At 42.5% G+C, this 23,664-nt stretch overlaps 1 protein-coding gene across 1 annotated transcript in view; it reads left to right on the top strand.

Moving 5' to 3' along the window:
* The window catches only part of TMEFF2 (transmembrane protein with EGF like and two follistatin like domains 2), a 169,105-nt gene that overhangs the window by 105,375 nt on the left and 40,066 nt on the right, over positions 1-23,664 (top strand). The window contains exons 6-7 of the mRNA XM_024195282.3: positions 15,515-15,663; positions 17,090-17,149. Of these exons, the coding sequence (XP_024051050.1) occupies positions 15,515-15,663; positions 17,090-17,149 (209 nt within the window). The remainder of the gene's footprint in view (positions 1-15,514; positions 15,664-17,089; positions 17,150-23,664) is intronic.

Raw genomic sequence — 23,664 nt, 5'->3', positions numbered from 1 at the left:
AATGGTTCGTGTTACTTAATTGGATTCAAAATACAATGAGCGAACATCCTAGCAGTCCAAGGCGCACACAGCAATAAAAGATCCATGCGATAAATGTTTACGCAGAGAGAATGTTGCTAGTGCTTTGGTTTAACACAGACTGCAGCAATGTGAAGGACACATGAAGTGTAGGCAAAACGTACAAATGCATTTTTTATTCTCTGTGCTTCATACTACGTACCTGCTCATACTTGAATTTAGGATGTGCAAGTAATTTGACTGTTCTTATTCCTACCAAATTAGTATACAGATTTATTTATTTTTGCCATTCCTTTTCAAAATCCTATCATGAGCTATGTAGTTATCTGGTTTCTCCATGTGTACTGTATGTCCCCACTTCAGCACAGGCTGTTTACACAACTTTGTCAGTTCACTTTAAAGTGGAACAATATTTTAAAACATAAAATGAGACATTTATTGTGCCCTTAAGGTGTTAACATACAATCCAGTATACCATTAAGGGCACCAGAGACATGTGCAAGCTACATGAAGGTTGTATTATAATTGGTACTTTGAATTGTAAGAGGGAAGCAAAGGCGAAGATTTAATGAAAGGGGGTTTTTTGGTTGGTTTATTTTGTTTGAAAACGTGATAAAGAACATTACAAAACAAATGAAATGAGAATTAGGGATCATTTTTCAGTGTCTTTCATAGTGGATTATCTATGTAGTTCTAGCTGTCCGCACTAGAGCCATAAGTATGTGGGGGCCATATCCTCAGCTGGTATAAATCAGTGTATCTCCATTAGTGAAGCTAGCTTGTGATTCAAATGTAATTACTCACACGAGTATAGTTTGCGTGTGTGTGTAAAATCGGGCGACAGACACTTTCTAAATAACCTATGCAAGGCTGCCATAATTAATGAATTTTTTAAATCCATACATTTTTCTTTAACGTTGCCAGTGACTTCCTGCTATTAAAAAGCAGAAGCATGGCAGCTGTACAATTATTATTCCAGCTCCTGGCGCTATACTACAGCCGTACTTCTCTATTACATTGCATTTGGTATGCAAGGCAGGGCAGCAATAAATATATTCACCATTTCAGTGCATTTTAGTTTGACATATGTCCAGTAAACAGCATTTTGGTCTATCGCGGTCAAAAAAATCACTTGATTATTCAGTGCTTCTTTCTGTTACGATGCTTTGGGGTCCTTCAAATCATTTTCATTATGTACTCTATAATAATAACAATCTCTATGCAGTGTCCTGAAAATTCCTTCCATGGTGTGTGTGATTTCTAATTGTTTGAATAACAGCATGCAATTGAAATGCCATGCAGAAATGTAGCTGCACCCTTAGGGAATCAAGCTTTTCTCCTTTTAGTCTTAGTGAAGACAAACATTTGAACAGTGGATATAGGTAAAACATCATGGGAAGCCACTGCAAAAATCAGATGTTCTAAACTGCTTACCACCAGCACAGGCCTCTAAAGGACAAAAAGAAAATAAATAAATAAAAAATAAAAAGGCATTTGAAATGAGTCATTTTGTTGTTTTTACTCATGATCTTGCAGAAAAGGAGAAAGCTCTGCAGACCCTGGAAACACATTTAAAATGCTATTTTTATGCTGGCATTATAAAATATATATTTTATGTTATTTTGCAATCCAGGTAATGTTTTTCATAAGCCTGGAAAATAAAGCAAAGTTTGCTCTGTTGTATATGGCGCATCTATCTCTTTTAAGTCTCTCAGTTGCATAGCTTTAAAAGATACAGTGGCATTTCAATCTATTTCTTAGCATAGGCAAATCTTGGCGTGTTGCTTGAAAATAGTGCAAAAAAATTTTTAAAGTCAGGGCCTTAGTATGTAAGCTGGCAGATAATATTGTCTAGTGTCTGGAACAACATTTATGAGTCAGACTCTTGGGTTGTATTCCTGACTCTGAAGTGGTTTAGTTCAAGACTACAGGCAAGTCGCCAAAGCCCTGTATTGACTTCTATGGGCTTTGGATGAGACCACAAATGTCTGTGTCCCACAGTTTACCTCTCTCTAAAATGGGTATAATAAGTAATAATACAGACCTCTCAGGGACATATTGAGGCTTAGTTAATTAACTGTTTATTAAGTGCTCTGAGGTCTGTAGATGAAAGCTGTATAAATACTGAGCCTGCTCAATAATGGAGAACACCAGTTCTTAGGGTGCCAGTAGCATGCCAGGTGTACTATGACTCGGAGGCAAGTACTGTTGGTGCTTCAGCAGCTAGGCCTTGAAGGTGCTAGTCCTGGTGGGGCCTAATAACCACTCAGACATGAGGCTAAGTCAAACTTTTTACTAGGGCTGGCAGGAAAAGGGAAGGGTTGCAAATGCCCTAGGTGCAGAGGCTTAAACAGCTACAGTTCAAAGTGAACAATAGCGGTTCTTGTTTGGGTCCCTGAGGGCAGCCCAACTGAGAGTCAGGGCTATTCAGGCCTAATGCCTGGGGTGCCCTCTCCAGTTGAGTCTCTATTCAAGCAAATAGGAGCTTGTGGGTTTCCAAGCCAGGCTCAGCTAGTGTGTCTTAATCGGGCTCCTCTTCACTGGCTCACTGCGCCGCTGCTGTGGTTTCCCCAAAAGCCCACACAGTTTTGCACCAGGCTGTAACAGTCACAGCCTGTTCCACATTCAGTTCTGCATATGGTTCCTGGGGAATCTTTTCTGCACCTCCTGGCTCTCCATGTGACCCCTGCACCCAGATTCTCTGCAGCTCCTGGCTTGCCATGTAGCTGCTGCTTCCTCAACAGAGTCTAGCCACTTCCTGGTTCAGACCTTTCCCCTTATTGTCCAGCAGGAAGGGAATATATAGTGGGGAGGACACTGATGGGAGTCGTTCCCTGCTTAGTGAATCCATCACAGCTGCTGGATAAGTGCTGTTCTTGGTTCAAATCCTGAAGCTGGTGTACATGCAAACCCCAATAAGCAATATAAATCAGCTGCAGACAAGACCAGCCCATCTTGAGGATGGCTGCTATTGGGTAGATTAGAAATGGGTAGAGTAGGGCACCATTGTCAGGAGGTGTAGAGCTGTTTGTGTAATTGAGCATCCCTACCTGTATCCTGATACAGACACGTGCCACTATAAAATGAGCAATTCACTTGCAATGTATAATGTTAACCAGGGCTATAGTAAGCATGCATCATCCTGATTTACCGCAGAATACACAGACTCTTTTGGGCTAGGAAACAGATGTTAGTTTTAATAGCGCTTGTATTTCAATGTTCCTGCCAGTAGAGTTAACGAAGACACCCCATGTACCAAAAAGAAAAGCATTGCGGGAATCAAAATGAAATAGAAGGCATTTTGCATTAATCACTGGCATCTTTATGCCAGAAAATACTGCCATGGTAGTTTTAGATGTAAATTATATGCCACATTCAGGGGGCTCTCTTTTGTATGGAAATGTCACCGTTCAAATCAGAAAACTGAGTTTCTGGCCAATGTGTTTTAGTTAACACAGTGTAAAATAAATTTTGCCCACTAGGGGAAAAATTGAGGCTTTGCTGTTTTATGAAAAAAAAATCAATTTATAATTGTTTTTTGCAATGTTTTCTGCAAAATTGAAGAAAAGTTTTGCCTGTGAAGACTTAAGGGAGTAAAAAGTGTTATCTGCATGAAATATCTTTTGCCTGGAGAAAATACATTAAAATTTTAGATTTATTCCAAGATGGAATTTTCGGTGTAAAATAATGTGTTCCTAGATAGAGATGGCAAGAGTTTACCTTTGCCTAAATTAGCACATGCAATCAAATATAACTTTTTCTGGCAAAAATAACGACACATTTATATTTACATATCTCTAGTTCCTGCATCCTTGCCTGTTCATTTATATGCCTTGATTCTTGATTGACAACAATTTCTCTTTGTGGCAGATTTATTGCATAATCAGCTAGGCACAGGGCATTAGTCATTTTCATTAAGTACCATTTGCAGGTATCTGAAATAGAATTTTCTGATACTTTGGTTCCAGATGCAAATGATCAGTGTAGTCTAAATATGAATCTTTAATAAATAGAGGTAGTATCAACATGCGCTCAGATTTCTAAACTAAAGAAGGGCTATCTAAAGTGTGTTGAATAGTGAAGTGTTGTCACTGCACGCTCATGCTGAATAAAATACTCCAGAACTGACTCTATTTTAACAGTATTTTCCTCCTTTTCTTGCATCCTCCTCATAAAAGCCACATAAAGAGCCTTCTTTTTGCTACACAGATAAATTGTCATTATTCTTCAATAATATGTTGTTGAAGGCAGAGTCCAAACATTTGCCTGCAGAGTGCAGTTCCTTACAAAGGTGTAATAGCATAATCATAAGAGGGACACATGGTGTAATATAAATCACTCTACTGCTATAGTCCCATACACTAAAGGGAGAAATAAAAATAGAGAAATCTCCTGTTCCTTCTGGACAAACAACTGCCCTCTCTTTATTCATACCCCTTCTTAAATTACACTTCCACCACAGTTCCTTTCAGCAACAGTCCTCCATGGCCATTGATCCTTTCCATTGCAGCCTTCTCCCTGTCCGCTCTACAGGCAAGGACCTTCTCGGTGCCCAGTAAATAATACCGTTTAATGAGGAGGGCTGTATCTACAAAAGTTTGAAAGGGGAAGTCAGGGGCCATCACACTTGTCAATGCACTAGCCTTTCATTTCTTGGTGGGGTGTCAAATTTCACAGGTAGAAAATTAGTTTGGCAGTTGGCATCCTAAATTCATCCATATCCAATAGTGGCAATTTGATATGATGGTTAGTGCTGACCTCAGAGAAATTCAGGAATGGAGCTTTCGGCTCAGAAGCAAGCTGTGTAGGTAAAACTGCATAGGGAAGCTTGCAGCCAGCTTACCAGCCTCATGCCTGCCTCAAGCTAGTACTAGTCTCCCACATGCAATCCAATGATCTTCTCCACTACATTACCCAACATCACTTGCAACCATGGATTTCATCCTAAATTAGCTTTTGGCTCACATTATGTCCTCACAATGTGGTGATTGCAACATCAAAACTCTGGGCTGCTTAAGGGACTTAGTCCAAAATCACACTGACTGGTCAGAAATCCCTTCAGCTTGGCAGTCGGTGAGTTTTTTTGCTTTAGCAATCACCCAATTATAACATCCAACTAAAGTAAAATAATGAAATGAAATGCTGGGTGTCAAGCTGCAGCTAGATATAATCATAGGAAGGGAAATAAAATAAGCCTATCAAAAGGTAGAATTCATCAGAAAACATGGCACTGACCCAGAAGATTAGACAGGGACAAAGTAAGCAGTGTTTAAAAATAGTTTACAATGTCAGCTATTTTGCAATCTTCTGAAGTATGAGACCATCACTTGAAAAGTGTTGTGGATCCATAGACTGAGTTGAGGATTTCTTATTTCTTCACAAAGCCCATAGAATATCAGCTGCCATCTTGGAATTGCACCTTTCCCACAGCTGCTTTTAAAGCTGTTTTTCTTACCACAGAAGGCATATTTAAACATTGCACATGTATTTGATGTGTGCTCTTGGGTAGAGTTTCACCCTGTGAGATCTCATTGACCTTCTCATGGCTTCTTGAGCCTGAGGAAAGCACAGTCAGCCTTTATATTACCACACTTTTCTCAACGCTATACTTAGTAGTACAGAAATGAAATAGATTTATTGATATAGCTATAATTGGAAGTCATAGCCATGATGATAAAATGGTCAAATGATCAAATTACTTAAAATTAGAGACATCCTGAAGTGCCTTGGGGACTGGGAAACTGCTGTATTGGCATGGTCTGCGGTGAGACGCACAGCCATTCAGTCACTTCCTTACACAGCAGTAAGCATCCCTCTCAGCCTCAAACAGAGGAAGTGGAGGGAAACCTTGAGAATCCTGCCAAAAGGTCTTGAGACAGATACAGCCACAAATGGATTGGACCAATTTGATTTTCACTTGGGAGAGAGAAACAAAAGTTGGCTAGTTTGGAGCCTGAAAAATCAAGTATTACAGATCAAGTGTGAGAGAAGAAAAGCATTTGGATAGGATGTGAAATATGGGCACAGTAAGACTAATGAAAGTGGAAAAGTGCCATGACCCAGGACTTTATATGTACAGGACCTGGGCCCTCACACAAAGGTTCAAGTCCTGACGTTCATACTTAGATCTTTCTCAGACAAAATTCACATTGACTTCATTGGGAGTTTTCTTCAACCAAGTCTTCAGGATTGTCTCAATACTTTTTAATAGAGCCAGGTCCTGATTAGCATGTATGTTGTATCAAGAAGCTAAAGCATCTTCATCTATGGCCCCAGCACCCATTCCTTAATCTGTTCCTGAATATGCAAAGTTCCATTAATAGTTTTGTTTTTTATATTACTCAGCCACATTATATATAATGATGCATGATGCACTGTGAGTGGATGTATATACATAGATTAGATAAGATATCTGTACTAGAACAAAGGTCCCTTTCCTCTATATTTCAGAATTCTCTTAAACTATTCTTGACTTTTTGGGCTTGGTCCCAGTGAAATAGTTGGGAATCTACCTGTTTCTCTGGTTTAAAATGTGTAGTTGAATGTTACCATTTACATAGTAAAAGGAATACCATAAATTAAAGAGGACCTGCAGTTGATTTCAATAGGAGTTAGGTATCAGAGGAGTAGCCGTGTTAGTCTGAATCTGTAAAAAGCAACAGAGAGTCCTGTGGCACCTTGTAGACTAACAGAAGTATTGGAGCATAAGCTTTCGTGGGTGAATACCCACTTCGTCAGACGCCACTTTTTCACCCACGAAAGCTTATGCTCCAATACTTCTGTTAGTCTACAAGGTGCCATGGGACACTTTTTAATAGGAGTTAGGTATCTAGGTGCTGTTGAAAATCTCACTAGGCACCTATCTATATCTTTGGGTCCCTAATTGCCTTCAAAAATCTGGCCTCTACATCACTAGGCCATTTATAAAAATGGAACATAGGCTCCTAAGCCACCTGGGCATTTTTGGAAATTTTATATGTAGTCAGATAGTCCTTCCCTGTAGCATATCCCTTTTTCTAATCGCTTTCTCGTGAACTTTATTTTCTCTGGACTTGAAGTCCAAAGGTATATTAACCTACACTCCATTTTTATAGGAAAATTTGGAGAATTTAAGCTCTTTCTGAATTGTTATTACCACGGGGAACATATGGTTCATTGTGTACCATCTGAAATGCAAATAGAGGAGCTGTGTGGAAAAAATCCAGATTACTTCAGCAGTAAATAGTTCCTATAATGAGTTAGAATTTATTAAAATGAGCAAGACCTTCCTAAGATTTTTTTTTTTACTGGGGAAGTAAATATTTTAGTGGAGTAAAATGTTCCTATTATATGATAAGAAAGTTCTTATGAAATTGACCAATTTTTTCATTTCATTTTCATTTCACTTTTCGTGTACATTAGTGCTGTTCAGATTAGGATTACAAAACAGAATTTCTATTTATTGGCACTGGTTTAACTCCTGATTTACACTAGTGTCTGAGGGAAATCAGGACCTGTATATATGTAACTCTATGCAATATTTTTTCAAGCTGTTTTATGTATAATATTTCATCAAGAAAAGTAAAATGTAAATAGTGAGCTTTAGATTAATTGTGGTGTTCGCTTAACAGCAAATTCTATAGTTAAGGATACAAAATCATTTCATTTATAACCTTTTATTTTCACCCTTTCCCTGCTTTGGGGCTGAAGATTTGCACACGTTGTGAACATTTTAGGAAAATTTCACGAGAACCAATTTTGCCCTTTTTTGAGTAATGGGAGCCTGAAACCATTGTCTCAGGCACAAACCAAGGAGAGTAACGAGGAGCAACTTAGTCACTGCTCTATTACCTCAACTTCAGTTTGTGCAACAGATCACATGTAGTATGTATCCTTGGAAACTGCACATTCCCTGGATGCATTCTACTGATTGCTGAAGTTCTAACCGCCCACTCTCTCTGGCCATGTCTATATTACCACGTATGTTGTCAAAACTTATGTCACTCAGGTATGTGAAGAAACACACCCCTGAGTGACACAAGTTTCCCACACATAAGTGTTAGTGTGCACAATACTATGTCGGTGGGAGATGCTCTCCTGCCGACAGAGCCGCCCAGAGGATTCAGAGGGCCTGGGATCTTCGGCGGGGGGCGCCCCGCCGCCAAATTGCCGCCGAAGACCCGGCGCTTCGGCGGCAGGTCCCGGGGCAGAAGGACCCCTCGCCGCTGAATTGCCGCCGAAGACCCGGAGCGGAAGACGCTCCGGGGGCCCGGGCCCCACGAGAGTTTTCCGGGGCCCCTGGAGCAAGTGAAGGACCCCGCTCCCGAAAAACTCTTGTGGGGGCCCCTGCGGGGCCTGGGGCAAATTGCCCCACTTGCCCTCCCCCCCCCCCCGGGCGGCCCTGCCTGCCAAGATAGCTACTGCCACGCATTGGGGGTGGTTAATTATGTCGTCGAGTGAGAGCTCTCCTATCGGCATAGAGCAGCTACACGAGAGATCTTATAGCGACACAGCTGCATCAGTACAGCTGTGCTGCTGTAAGGTCTCTACTGTAGACAAAGCCTCTGTCTGTGTCCAAGCTTCTTCCACCAACACTGTCACATTGGGCACCCACACGTTCACTCTCAATAGTCTGGCAAGTGGTCCCCATCTCCGTTGTGAGCGTGAGGTGGATTGACTTGGAATGGGGTGTAAACGTTAATGAATAAGAGTGCCAGTAAATTGTGGCAGCATTGTCATGACTTTAACTTTGCAAGATGAGAACTGTGAGGTCGGCATTATGGGATTTAGGCACTGCTGGTAGGCAGGAGATAAAGAATCAGCAGCATCACTCTGCATCAGAGGCAGGAGGATCAAAAGAGCAGGAAGACTTTAGAGGACAGTATATCAGCATACTCAGAAGAGCTACAGCAGCTGCAGGGTTAGACCAGTGGCATAGTCCGCAAGCAGAATCCCACTATTGTTTCTGTCGACTTTACTGAAGCTGATCTGTGTATCGTGCGGTCACAGGACTATCAGCATGCCTTTCCTGCTGCTGACAGGCATCACGCCATCAGTGATGATCATGAGACAGGAGAAGCAAAGGAAACAAACAGCAGTCCTGTGCTTGGGGTGCTGCTGCTCTGTCTTCTGAACAGTGGAGGTGCTTGCCCTGGAGCAGAATACTGGAGACAAGTGGGCCTCCTCCTGACTGCTGTGGCTGAGCAGTGACTCAGCTGATTCCTTCTGATCCCCCTCCATATTAATATCTCAGAGGTTCCATGTCCATATGTTTGTCTGGATGCAGAGTTGATATGTCAGATGAATCCCTCCTTTCAAATTCAGCAGTTGCACTCTGTGGACAAACTGCCCCCGGTCTCTGTCTCTCTCTCTCTCTCACAATTGCTTCCTTGAGTGCCTGTTCTTACTGTTCAAGTCTGGTTAATTAGACCTGATTTGGCAGCCGCAGCTCTCTAAGATCCACATACTGAACTGCTTGAGTTGGAAGATGACCAATGTTGGGGAAACCTGGCTGCAGCTCTGAGGTGGCCCCCATGTGTCTGGCTACAGACCCTTAATTAAGATACCTTATTTGGAGAACTGCCCATTTTATTTCCGAATGTGCAGCCACCAGGGGTGAAAGTAACTTCAGGGACTTACCTGTACACGGGGCGGCCAGGGTCCTGGGCAAGGTGTGGGGGGCAGCTCTGGGGCCCCGGAAGGGGCGGGGCCTTGGGCAGAAGGGGCGGGGCTGGGGCCAGACTCCCCCAGCCAGCCCTTCAGTGCTGCCTGGCCCACGCCCCGGGCCCTTTAAATCACCGCCGGAGCCCCAGGGTAGCAGCAGCAGCCGGGAGCCTTTTAAATCGCCGGACCCCAGGGCAGCTGCCCCTTTTGCCCCCTACCCCCCATCAGCGGCCCTGCCGGTACGGTCGGCTGTGTACCGGCTTTCTTACCAGTACGCCGAACCGGCTTACTTTCACCTCTGGCAACCACCTCTGTTACTAATGTGTTTGACTGTCTCCATTTTGAAGCTCATTCTGCAACTCTTCAATGCACAGAACAGAAGAGAACCCTGATCATTCTCATGGAGCTGTGTCTCCCTTCTAACATGGTTTACTAATAATAAATGTGAGACTTATTAGAATCTCAAGTAGGGGAAAATGAAGGCAATTCCTAGGCACATTTCCTAAAGTGTGGCCTCAATAAACAGACAAAGACAGTAGGCCTCTGTCATCAGAAAGCAACAGAGCTGCTTCTAACGAGGCTGTTCCTCAGGGTGTCCTAGTAATCAGTGTGTGCCTTAGAACCTTAAAACTAGGAAATCAGCAGACAGTCGGTGTTTTGATTGGCTCAGAGGCAGGACACACTGCCACTCAGAAAAGTCAAGATGCTGACCCTCCTGAACCACATGGCAGGTTCAGCTAAACAGGGAGCTGTAAACAATATTGTGTGACAAATCCTGTGACAAAACCAAACCAAGCCTCAAAAATGTGCCACAAGAGCTGTTCTGACATGTTTCCTGAGATTGATTGTAACTAGTGAAAAAAGATTTTGGATAAAATTTTCAGAAGTGCCTAAGTAACTGAGGTCTGGTCTACACGACAGACCTATATCGGTATAATTACATTGCTCAGGGATGTGAAAAATCCACACCCTTGAACGAAGTAGCTATACCAATGTACACGCCCCCACCCCCAGAGCTTCTCCTGCTGACATAGCTGCTGCCTCTCGGGGAGGTGGATTAACTACGCTGACGGGAGAGCTCTCTCGTCGGCTTAGAGCGCCTTTGTTAAAGTGCTAGAGCAGCACAGCTGCATCGGTGCAGCTGCGCCAATCAGCGTTTTAAGTGTAATTTACCCTTAGTCTCTTAAGTGCCATTTTCAGAAGTGATCTAGGCACTATTGGAGCCTTAGGCCTTGTCTACATTGTCATGTTTCTGCACAGGACAGCAGCTTTCTGTAGTGTAACTCCTGAGGTGTACACACTGCCAAGCCACTTGGTGCGCAGAAACTGCGCAGTTGCAGCGCTGTAAAAAAACCACCCCGGGGAGAGGCGTACAGCTTTCTGTGCCAGTGTTTTCAGTGCCAGTGTAGACACCCTGGTCGATTACAGAGCTGCATTTAGCCTCCGGGAGGTGTCCCACAATGCCTGTTCTTGCCTCTCTGGTCATCGGTTTGAACTCTACTGCCCTGCCCTTGGGGATGCATGCAATGGTCTCAGTGCATCTTTCCAGATGACCATGCCTGCTCCACATACCAGGCGATACCCTGCTTGGAGCAATGCCAAGCTGCTGGATCTCATCAGCATTTGGGGAGAGGAGGCTGTCCAGTCCCAGCTGCACTCCAGCCGTAGGACTTATGATACCTATGGACAGATTTCACGATGCATGACAGAAAGGGGGCATGACCGGGACACATTGCAGTGCAGGGTCAAAGTGAAGGAGCTGCGGAACGCCTACCACAAGGCTCAGGAGGCAAACCGCCGCGCCAGTGCTGCGCCCACGAGTTGCCGGTTCTACAAAGAGCTGGACACGATACTCGGTGGCGACCCCACCTCCACTGCAAAGTCCACTGTGGAAACTTCATTGGCTCATGTGCCAGTCAAGAGTGGACCGAGCCAGGAGGAGGAAATCTTGGAAAAGGATGTGGAGCGGGAGGGGGACCCAGAGGCCGAGGATGTCTCAGAGGCCAGAGATGCATGCACCCAGGAGCTCTTCTCTACCCCGGAGGAGGCTAGCCAGTCACAGTTGTCGGATCTTGGCGAAGCACAAACAAGAGAGGAGGCCCCTGGTAAGTGGCTTTGATTTTGGGAATCGCTGAAGCGAGTTGTTGAGGGCAGGAGGGTTGCAGAAAGCAGGCTTGTATCTGTCTGATGTGCGTACCATCACATGCCTAGTCTGAGCGGCGGAACAGGGTGTTGATTGACTCCCTCACTTAATGGGAATCTGCCTCAGATCTCCAGGAAACTCTCAGGGAGATACCGGGCAATCTGCTGCCACAGGTTCTTTGGCAGAGTGGCTACTCACCATTTTGGGGGTCTTGTGGCTTGTGTGTGCTTGCCTGGGGTCAGCCAGTTAGTGACAGGTATGTGAATAGTGCCTGTGTTTCACCTCACTGAATCAGTGGTCTGTGTGTTGCAAACAATACTGCTTCTGTAAAATGTTGCATTTTGGCTTCACAGAGATGACCTTGGGAGCCTAGCCTCCCTCTTTGTTATTGGCAGCAGAACGGCTGCACAGAATTAGAAAGCGGCCAAGAAGAACTCAGGAGGACTTTCTGTGTGAGGTCATGATGCACTCTGCGGCCGAAAAACAAGAATTGAAGGAGTGGTGGGACAGCAAGAAGAGGGACCGAAAGGAGAACGCTGCGTGCCAGAACAAAGCCACAGAGCGCCTCTTAAATGTTCTGGAGCGCCAAGCGGACACGCTCCAGGTGCTACTAGCACTGCAAACTGAGAAGCTCCGTGCCTGCCCTCCCCTGCAGCCTCTCTCACAAAACTCTTTCCCATGCGCCCCCCAGACACCACCAACACACTCTTATGAACCTCCTGGATCCAGTCTGTACCCGCAGCATTCCACTCCTCCCCCCTCACAGTCCAGCACTGCGGACTCCCAGTACCCACTGCACTCAACACCCGTCCCTCTGCAGTTTAGCCCTGCTGAAGTACAGTACCTGCTGCACTGTACTCCAAAGGAGAAGGTTGGATATGATACTTGGACATACACAAATCTTTAACCATCCCGGGACCCCACCTCCTGGGACCTTTCCTTCCCCCATGCGCCTCAGTGCTGATGTGTTTTTTTTTGTCTCTCTCTTCTAGTTGTTGTTTTTTAATAAAATAATTGTGTTGGTTTGAAAGCAATCTTTATTCTATGAATTGAAAGCAAATAGAGCCCTGCAAAGCAACAAGCAATTTTCTTAAACCTTCCTAGCGCATCGTCTGCCCCACGGATTGGCAACCTTTGGCACGCAGCCCTCCAGGGTAAGCTTCCTGGCGGGCCGGGGCGGTTTGTTTACCTGCTGCGTCCACATGTTCGGCTGATTGCAGCTCCCACTGGCCGTGGTTCGTTGCTCCAGGCCAATGGGGGCTGTGGGAAGCGGCGCGGGCCGAGGGATGTGCTGTGGGATAACTCCCCAGAGTGCACTGCTCTGAATACCACTGCAAGTGCCGCAAGTGTGAACATGCTATTGCACAGGCAGCTGACAGTGTTAACACACAACAGTGGTTTCCCTTCAGCGCTCTCTGAGCAGTGCTGTAACTGCCGGCGCTGTAACTCTGCCAGTGTAGACATACCCTTAATTTCACTGAGAGTCAATGAGACTTTGGCTCCTTGGTCACTTTTGAAAATGTTATGGCTTGTGCACAGCTTCGTCTCTGACATTGGAAGAGTTAGAGGGACAAGGTGGGTGAGGTATTATCTTTTATAAGACTGACTTCTATTGATGAAAGAGCCACACAGAGCTCTTCTCCAGGCCTAGGAAAGGTACAATCAGTGTCACAGCTAAATACAAGGTGGAACAGATTGTTTAGCATAAGTAGTTAACACACTATAAAAGACTATTCGAGGTGAAGTGGCCAGTTGACATCTCTCCAATCACAGGACAAATGTGAGGGCTAGTGGGTTATAGGTTGCTGTAATGAACCATAAATCCAGTGTCTTTATTAAGATCACAATTTTTAGCGTCTAGCAAAGTTATGAATTTAAGCTCCCAGACTCATGTTTTGAAGGTGTTGTGCAGGTTTCCTTTGAGGATGAGGACTGAGAGGTCAGATATGGAGTGATCGTTCTGTGAAAAGTGTTCACCCACAGGTGATAGGATGTTCTTTGTTTTCTATCATTTTTTGGTATGAGTTCATTTGAGAGCACAGTGATTGTTTGGTTTTACCCACATAGTTGTTTTTGGAGTGTGGTGGATTAGATGTGCCATGTGTTGTGATAGGTATATGTAGGACCCATGGATCTTGAAAGGCATCTTGGGGGAGAGCGGGTGTTGGTCACTGTAGCAGTAGAGAAAGATACGTCCGCAGGTTGTGCATCTGTTGTTATGGCAGGGTCTGATGTTGCTTTGAGTTGGTGGGTCCTGGTCTGTGTGTCCTGAAAGAGTTAAAATAGCATCCATCTGTGGTCATACTAACACTGAATTGCCTATCAGCCATACAACATACAGATTCAGGAGGTACCAGCATGATGGTTTTATAAACGAGAAAAGAATATATCTGGGTTTGGGTATGATTTCACTTCTGGTTGGTTATTTACTTTATTTTCTGGCTTTAGGGTGAGGGAAGCTGTAGCATTATCTTTTATGCCAATGTATCTTTAATTACGTCAAAGGTGCCTACAGTCTGGGATAAATATTATAAATGTTTATATATAATCATGAATTGAAATAAATATGTACATATACAACGTGATATATTATGGGTCAGATTCACAGCTGGTCATAGTTCCATAGAGTTCATCGGCCGGCACCATGGCAGCTCACGCCAGCTGAGGATCTGCCTGTATGTACAGTAATTCCTCACTTAACGTCCTCCCGCTTAACGTTGTTTCAAAGTTACATCGCTGCTCAATTAGGGAACATGCTCATTTAAAGTTGTGCAATCCTCCCTTATAACGTCATTTGGCTGCCTGCTCTGTCCGCTGCTTGTAAGATTTTGTGGAAAAGCAGCGACTTTACAAAGGAACATTGCACAAGTTCCTCTTCTCCGCCTCCTCACTCTCCCTCCCAGCGCTTCCCCCACCGCCAAACAGCTGTTTCCTGGCACTTAGGACTTTCTGGGAGGGAGGGGCAGGAGCAGGGAAGTGCCACATCTCCATTCCTCCCCCTTCCCTCCCAGAAAGTCCTAGGACTTTGGAGGGGGGAAGGAGCAGGGATGTGGTCTGCTCCGGAAAGGAGGTGGAGTGGGGGTGGGAAGAGGTAGGCCTGGAGTGGAGTAGGGACAGGAAGAGGCAGGCCTTGAGCATTCCCGGCAAAGTCGGCGCCTGTTTTTCTCCAGGGAAGCTGCCGCTGCTGCTACGAAGGTGCTTCCTAGCATCCTTGCCTGCAGCGGGCTGTGCCTGTGGGAGGTAAGTCAGGGGCACTTCCCAACCACAGTACAGCACTGTACAGTATATAATGCCTTTTATCTGCCCCCCAAAAATTTCCTTGGAACCTAACCCCTCACATGTACATTAAATCTTATGGGAAAATTAACATCATTCCACTTAAAGTTGCATTTTTCAGGAACATAACTACAACGTTAAGTGAGGAGTTACCCTAATTTATTTTACAGTAGTGCATGCTTTAATTTAGTTTTACATGTCCAGTTGTTTGCCTTTTCATTTTTCTTTTGCTTTCTTTCTTTCTCTTTCACTTTTTTCCCGGCATTTCATTCCAAATCAAAACCACAAACAGCCCTTCACCAGAATTTTCCAGCTTCATTCCATCAATCCTTATTATACCGCCATGGAAACCCTCCAAGCCTTCTTTATTTTTGTGCTTTATCTAGGATGTCATGAGAAAGCTTTCTTACATTAGTCTTTTTTTAATCTTTTCAGGTGTGTGTGCAACATCGACTGTTCTCAGACCAACTTCAATCCTCTTTGTGCTTCCGATGGGAAATCTTATGATAATGCATGTCAAATCAAAGAAGCATCATGCCAGAAACAGGAGAAAATTGAAGTCATGTCTTTGGGTCGATGTCAAGGTAATGCTCAGAGCAAAATTCATTTCAAATAATGTTTTCAGTTTTTGTGCCGAAATAAAAACTAGGGCTGGCTTGTTATTAGGCACTTCTTATATTTTCAATAGACTCTTCTAATTTACTGTACAGGATACGGTCTGGTGGAGTGGGAATTTTGTTGATTACAGGTTTTGAAATACTGGCCCATATCTGAGCTGTGGCTGAGCTCTGGTTGGTGCAGCCCTGGAGGGACATGAGCAAAGGTGGCTTTAAGCAACTTTTGCAACCTTCCTGCTCCCGGTGCCACATTCTGAGGCCCTTCAGCCCTAGAACAGGCCTCAGCACAAATTTCTATAACATTAAGGCTGCGGTGTTTGGCTCATATCTATAGCCCCAAGAGGCAGTTCCAGCCCCTAAGCATCACAGTGGCAAAAGGAACAGCCCAGTCACACCCTCTTCCCCTGACCAAACCCTCTGTGCTGGAGATTAGAAGGGAGGCGGCATTGGAGCTGCTATGGCAGCTCCAAGCCGCATAGGGATTCTCCTGCATATGAGGAATCTTGCTTGAGGGCTGCCTTGTGCCACTGGAGCAGCACAAAACAGTCTTAGTGGATCAGAGGGATCTGGCCCAATATCTTTAGTGGAGCCTATAGAATCACCATTGTTTGTTGTGTCACCTGGCTCTTCATGATGCCAAAGTCACAGAGCCCAGCCTAATGAATATGGCAACCCTCCTCTTCCCAGCAGAAAGGCATATGTCCTTTCAGGAAAGAACTCGGTAATTCTTGTTTGCCTGGCAGCATTCAAGATGTAGGGTTAGGATTCAGAGGCATGTGGCCCTATTTCATGTGTGTGCCAGCGTAACCACTGAGTCGATTTTCAAAAAGCCCGTTTTGTGCTCAAAATAAAAAGGGGGGGAAATGTGGTTTTAAATAGTTGCTGTAAATAAAATGGCCATTGAGTCACAGGATCCTTAATAGCTCCCCCCCAGCTTCTGACCTATCAATCAGAGCACATCTATTTACAGAGCCAACTAAACCTGCATATTAAACACATTCCTATACAATATTTCTTTAAAATGAACCCTCCTTTCCTGTTCACCATTTTCAGATTAGATTATCACCATGTCCGGATTATTTAAAACAATGAGGAAATCACACCTCACTGTAACTGGATCTTTTTAGATCCAGTTAGACATTGTTAGATAAATGTTAATCCTGGAATGGCAGATTTGTGTCTCAGCATGGGGTGAATCAGTCCAAAGACCCTGATCCTGCAATTGACACGCTGCTGTCAGACCCTTTCTCCCATACACAGCTCCCTTGAAGTCAGTGGAGCTCTGCATAGGTGCAGGGATCTACTTGCTTACACTCTGAGACTTACAGGATTGGCCTCTCTTTTACAACAACAGCAGCAAATGTCAAAGCAACACATATTTCTTTTAACACAGACAACACAACTACTACCACAAAGTCTGAAGATGGACATTATGCAAGAACGGATTATGCAGGTAAGATTCCTATTATAATATCAGTAAAATGAGAAGTACAATCGGCAAAATCTGTGGGGAGAGAACACTTTCCCCTATGTCTGCAAAACTGTAGGTGTCGTAATCTTTAATTTTTTTTATTTTTTTTTTACTTACTTACTGGCTATGGAAAAAATGTTTTGTGGGGTTTTTTTAATCTGAAAACTGCCTCTCTTTTTATCAAATGTCTCATCATCACTAATATACAAACACTCTGGGGCAAAAAAAAAAAAAGTCTTTATTGACAGTGAGACTAGTTACATTGAAAAATGGTGGAAATCAGTACAACTTTCACACTGAACCAAATGTTGCAAATTGTTGTCAGAACACCTGAATATGATTAAGTGAAAACCAATAGTTTTGTATAGCTCCTCCCTAGAATAGAATAGCTGCTACGTCATCAGATGCTGCTATAATGGATATTATGTCTGTGTTTGAATGTAAAGTTAATACGGTATTTATAATAGATTTTAAAAAATGATAAATGGCTTTAATTTATTTAGAAGCTCCAGTAAAAATTAATGGCTACGTAGCATGATATAACATTTTAAATTAAAAACATGTAAATGTTATGTAGGGTTTATCGAATTTTGTTTTGGGTGAGCATCTTTCTTTTTCAAATCTTCTTACTAGGAGGATTAATTTATGAGTAGCTTTTGTGCAAATATTCACAGCTTGGCTTTAGAACTGTGAATAGAAGCATTTGGAGTGTTCCTGTCAAAAATGTGGCAAGCAATGTGTAATTGCTTAAGCTTGTGTTGCTTTTGTATTGTGAAAATAGATCTTTACAAGGGAGTACTGTTGAGCTACAAAGCTCTGAATGCCAGGTTTACCCCCACCGATATGCTGTGCAGTGAAGATGAAACACAGTTTATCTCTTGGTGGTTTATAATTTCTCCTAGTAACATTCTGTAAAATTTTTTATTAAGTTGAAGTTACAATAAAACGTTAAAAGTACATCATACGATACTTATTCAAGATCAGATTAATAGCCAGAACCTGGCTAAAGATTCTGGCTTACTGGCTGGGAAGTGCTCCTCCTCTGCATATACTAACAAGGTTGACAATATTTCAAACAATCTACTCTCTTTTTGGTGCTTTCCTTGTGTATGTACTTGGTATGAAAGCTTTTCCATCATAAGGAGAATCTATATGTTACTATACCACAATTCCATAGGAGGATGGTTCAAATTTTTTCAGTTGTGTGCAATACAAAGTCTAGCTACTAACTATAAAAATAAATTAATTTGTCATTTGTTAGAAACGTAGGTCCTTTACTGGCTCATTAAGTAAGCAGGTCGGGAGATCTCTAGGAAGCTGGCATTTTGACAAAAGATGAATCTCTTTAATAATTTTCTTTCAAAGCCATCTAATTCCTGGACACAACCACCAGATGTGCATGTATGTACCCTTTTCCCTGCAACTCTTCCAACAGAGCGCCTCCCTAGTAGCAAAAAATATGATGTATCTTAACTGGAGTCAAATGAAATATTTCATTAAAAAAAATTCTTTGAGTAATACAAACTGAAGATATGTACATACAGAGACACACTCATTAGATCAATTTCTTTATCCAAATGACTCTCTCACCTTTTCATCTGTATTGTTTTTTTATCAACATCTTTTTCAGTCAAAATTGTATATATCTTAGAAATTAAATCTTTTGTTCCAGCTTGCTCCTGGAACTCCTCAAAAGTGGTTGAAGGTCTAGATAAAATCTACCTTGTAAATATTGAAAATATGGGCTCTTTATATTATTTACACTACTACAAATCTCTTGATATATTTTCAAATCTGGACCCAAGAACAGCTGTCCAAATTGAATAATCTCAGTTCCTACCCACAACAAATAGTCACTTTGATATTTCCTAGGGATAAATTCCTGATTATTAATAAAAGTAGCTAAGGGAGAGGGCCTCAACAACAAGAATTTAGAAAATTGGTCCAAAGCTACTTGAAATGTATGTTAGAAAGTGCTCACTGTTCATTAGTTACCAACTGGTAATCTAGGGTGAGGATGCATACTGGGTGGTTATTCTATGTGGAGAGTAAGCCACACATTTAGAAAATGTTTATTCCATTCCAGTTTTAAAAGTGATGTATTGAGATTTTAAAAATATACAGGGCCAGATTATGGTATAATGAGCTAAAGGAGCACTGGTTAGTAACCGTAGAACCTAAACATCACGAAGGGAGGACACAGTGGGTTCACTTTGGTAGAGAGGAAGCCAAAATGCACCATGCCCCATATCTTCTCCATTATCAAGGAGCTTTTCCAAGAAGGACGGGGGGCTGGGGGGGATAAAAGGAAAACTCTCCAGAGTCATTCCCCAAAGCTTTGATTGATGCAAGCTTTTCCCTCTAAGTTGGCAATCGGTTTTCTTAAGACACAGGTGGGGCTGAGGTTGTATCTTGTGACAGGTGGGAGAGACAGCAAAGCTGGGCTAAAATGATTTCTTTTAAATTAGAAATAAGGACAAGCAATATTGTTGTGTTAAATCCTCTATTTTCCTTGTTTGAGACCTGAAGAGAGTGGTGAGAATTAAGGCCTGCGGCTCCTTTTAAAATGGTGTGCTAGCCTATCCCAGTCTGCTAGACTTTAGTAATTTAGCTTTAGGATGGCAGTGAACCACATGACCCGGTGTCTGAACAAAAGAAGTGCATTTAAGTAAAAACCAGCTCAGCTGTAACAACAAGGGAAAGAGATGGAGGAAAGAGAAGTTGAGGATTAGGATGAGGGGGGAAAGAGCAGTGACAGCAAGGGAGAGGGCCATTCGGAAGGAGGTGTGGTTGTGGGTGTGGGTCATGGTGGGGGGAAAAGGGAGGACCACAGAAGATATCTTTGAATCAGAAGCAAAAGGGAGACCAACGGCTAGATGTTGGTCAGGAAAGTCATGATAATTTCCCTTTAGGGAGCACAGAAATGGGGTAGCAATCCTGAGAAGAAAATCAATAGCAGCAACAAATTGCTGGAGATTAGAGGACAGGTTAGAGATGATGAAGAATGTGATGCTGAATTGTTTTGCAGGAGGCAGGGGCAGAATTGAGGCAAAAATGAACAAAGGGGTATTGGAGAAGGTCTGTGAGCATCAAGAACTGCAGAGAATTCTGTGAGGATACTAGAGTGAACGTTACAGAAAGTGGAAGGGACAGGGGTCTGTGGAAAGGAGAGAGCAGTGATGTCCAAGGAGAGAAGAAGATCAATAAAAGAGTCATTTTCCTCATGGGCAAATCTTCTGTAGTGTCCCAGAGCAAAAGAAATAAGGTCACGGAGCTTCAGCTCCTACATTGTTCCAACTCCCCAGAAGACATGCACTGAATCTGAGTCCCTATATTGGTGGAAACGGAGGGGATGTCCTAGGTCATAGCTCTCATGCAATAATATTTATCTAGCTATAATTCATAACTAATCCCTGGTGGTTTCTTATCTGATTTGAAGCCATATGGGTTCCAGATGATGACCTGCCTGTTAGGGTAGGTCCTTCACCAATGTAATTTGGTGTAGTTTCATTGACTTCAATGGAGCTACACCAATTTACACCAGCTGAAGATCTGGCCTCTTTTCTGTACTTAAATCTATTGTTTAATTTCCAGTCTCTACATGTGGTAACTGAGTTTTGCTAAACTTGTAGTTTGAAATCTGGTAAATTCATGCAGAGCAACCCATATAACTTCAGTTTTGCACAGTGCTCATGGAGTAATCGCCATTGAAAACTTTAGATTAAAGGAATCATTTAGAAAAATATCTAAAGCCCTTGGTAAATTATTAGTCAAGATGGAATAAACTGAAATAAAACTGAGGTTCATTGGCAGTTCAGGCTTCAGTTTTAGAACCACTTGCAGGACTGTATACGACATGCATTTCTCACATTCTTTAACGTGCATTGCTGTTTGACTATATGTTTAATGATTATTTTAGGGATATTCTGGTATAGTGTGTGTTACTGTACTTCCTCAGAAGGGGAATGCCATATTCCTCATTGGGCTGATTTTTATGTGAAGAAATATTACTTCCTTCATCACAGTATCTCTGAAATAATACATCCAAATTAATGAATCCAGGGCTTTCAATAGAAATCCCTTTACTATGCCTAGTATCATTGGGCACCTATGAGGCCTTGTCTATATTGCAGAAGTGTTGCGGGTATTGGGGTATAGCTGTATCGGCATAGCTATACCAGCAGTGCTCCCCCTAGTGTAGACACAGCATATCCAAAAGGAGTTTTTCTGCCAGTGTTAGAACACCGCTTTAGTGATGGTAACAGAAGTACTCTTCTGTCAACATAGTTGTGTCTGCATCGGGGATTTTGCTGGCTTAGCTATGCCAGCTAGGGAGTGTGGGTTTATTAACACATAGCTGTGCTGACAAAACTTTGTATTATGGGCCTGGCCTGAGACAGAATTTCATGCCCACTTATAAAAACTCTGAATCACATGAATTGACTTTACCAGGAAGAAAGGGAATAGGGGAATAATTGGTATTGTCCATTATATTGATTCTAACACTGCAAAATGCTCTCTGTAAAAGATCTGGTAACTAAAGGGACGCAGGTAGTTCCCTTTGCATGCACACATACAGTCTCCAAAGTACAGTGGTCTTAAAGGATCACCTGAACAATCTCTAAGGTGCAGCTATATTTTTCATACTAACCTTTTAATATTGTACATTTATTCACCATACTTGCTTACTAATGTTCTTCTTTCAAACCACAGTGATTTTTGTTAATACATTTATGTCCTTCACTGTTTACAAAACTGAAAGTTCACTTTACCTGGAAATGTAAATCTATCCATGGATTTGCTATATTTCTTTTTTTCTGTTTGTGTAGAATGGGATCCTTAAAAGAAAAAACAGACAGGTTTTGCTCTGAGAAATGGACATGGATAAATAATTTCAGATAAACAAACTAATGACAGAGTGCATCGTTTTCACCAAAACTAAAATATGCATCGGGGAAAGAGTGTCTGTGAGCTTGCAAGCAGATGTGAAATTCATTACTTTCTCAGGTGCTTCTCTTCCACCAGCATCCAAAAGCCCACAGCTTTTACTCGACTGTCACTGCCGGCTTTGCATTCTATGTGTGCCTGTCTGTACCCACGCACACATCCCTCTCATTTTTAATAGGACACTAAGGGATTTGTTTACTTGTATTGAGAAATTGTCATCTTTTTGGCAAATTTCAAATGCTAGCATTTTGGCAAATTTGTAAAATAGTTTCTTAATGGTTTTTTTTTGGTGGGGGGGGGGAGGGAATTGGTGGATTTTTTTTTTCCCTAAACCAACTGGCAATAAATTGATTCCTACAACTCAGAAGCTACATTTTAAAATACTGTAAGGAGGTGTGTGTGTGTGTGTGTGTGTGTACACACGCATGCGCGCACACACACACACACACATATATATAGATAGATAGATATATAAATTAATTCCTTGAGTATTTAAAAATATAGCTTCTAAGTTGTGAGTAGGGCAGTCAGTGTTTCCTTGACATTCCATCTTGTAGGCTGGGAAGGCCTGCTCTTTGTATACATTGATTTTTTTTGCATATCCTCATACCTTTTTTAAGCCCAGGCTATCAAGCTATTTTTATTATCTAATTTTTGTTTCTTTACCCTCCACTGTTTATAATGGCCTCTTAGAAGCTGGGCATTAGCAATTATGCCTGTACTGGTTTTATTCTTTTTTTCATTGGACAAACACCATTTTTTTTCCAACCCACCTGTGATCACTCTGAAGACTATCCCAATATGGCTGGGCCATTTTCAGTGTTATGGTTCACTAGAATCATTAGTGATAACATTGATAGTTTTAATACAGATGTGAAAAATGATTTGTTAATTAATAGTCACTCCTTACTAAGGCAAAAATCCCCAGATAACCAGTGATCAGGCCTTGAGTGTTTGGTTCTTCAGGGGCTTGATACAAAATCCATTGAATTCAATGAAAGTCTTTTCACTGACTTCAGTGGGCTTTGGATTGGACCCCAAGAGAAGAGAAAAAATGTTACTGAACTTATACATAAAAAAGTCACTACTGTTTTATTCTTAATGTCAGGGACAGTATACTAGGAATTCAGAGAGTATTCCCCCACCAGATTATAACAGTTTTAAAGTACATCAAATTTTACCCTAAACGACTTGACAGTGTCCCCTTTTTAAATTAAATTTTATATAGACTTCCATGTCATTCATTTCCTAAAATCCTGGAGAATAATATAGCCCTACAACTTTGTTCTGAAATACAAGCTATTACATAGTTTTTGCTGTGCCTTTGCAAACCAGGCATTCCTGTCTTCTTTAAGGAATAAGCAAGTGAGTCATACAGTATAGGGTGACCAGATGTCCCGTTTTTAAAGACATAGTCCCATATTTAAGCCCTCCTACAGGTGTCCCGACTTTTTCTTAAAAACGGGCAAATTGTCCCGTATTTTCTGTCTCCCCCCTCACCATCAGTACTGGCGGATCCTGCTGCTGGCCAAATCCCGGCTCACCAGCCG

The sequence above is a fragment of the Terrapene carolina genome, unplaced genomic scaffold, assembly GCF_002925995.2.
Source record: "Terrapene carolina triunguis isolate 2854851 unplaced genomic scaffold, T_m_triunguis-2.0 Scaffold62, whole genome shotgun sequence".
In the NCBI taxonomy this organism is placed as follows: domain Eukaryota; kingdom Metazoa; phylum Chordata; order Testudines; family Emydidae; genus Terrapene; species Terrapene triunguis.
The sequence above is the reverse complement of the archived record's forward strand: the minus strand, read 5'-3'. Positions and strand labels throughout refer to the sequence as shown.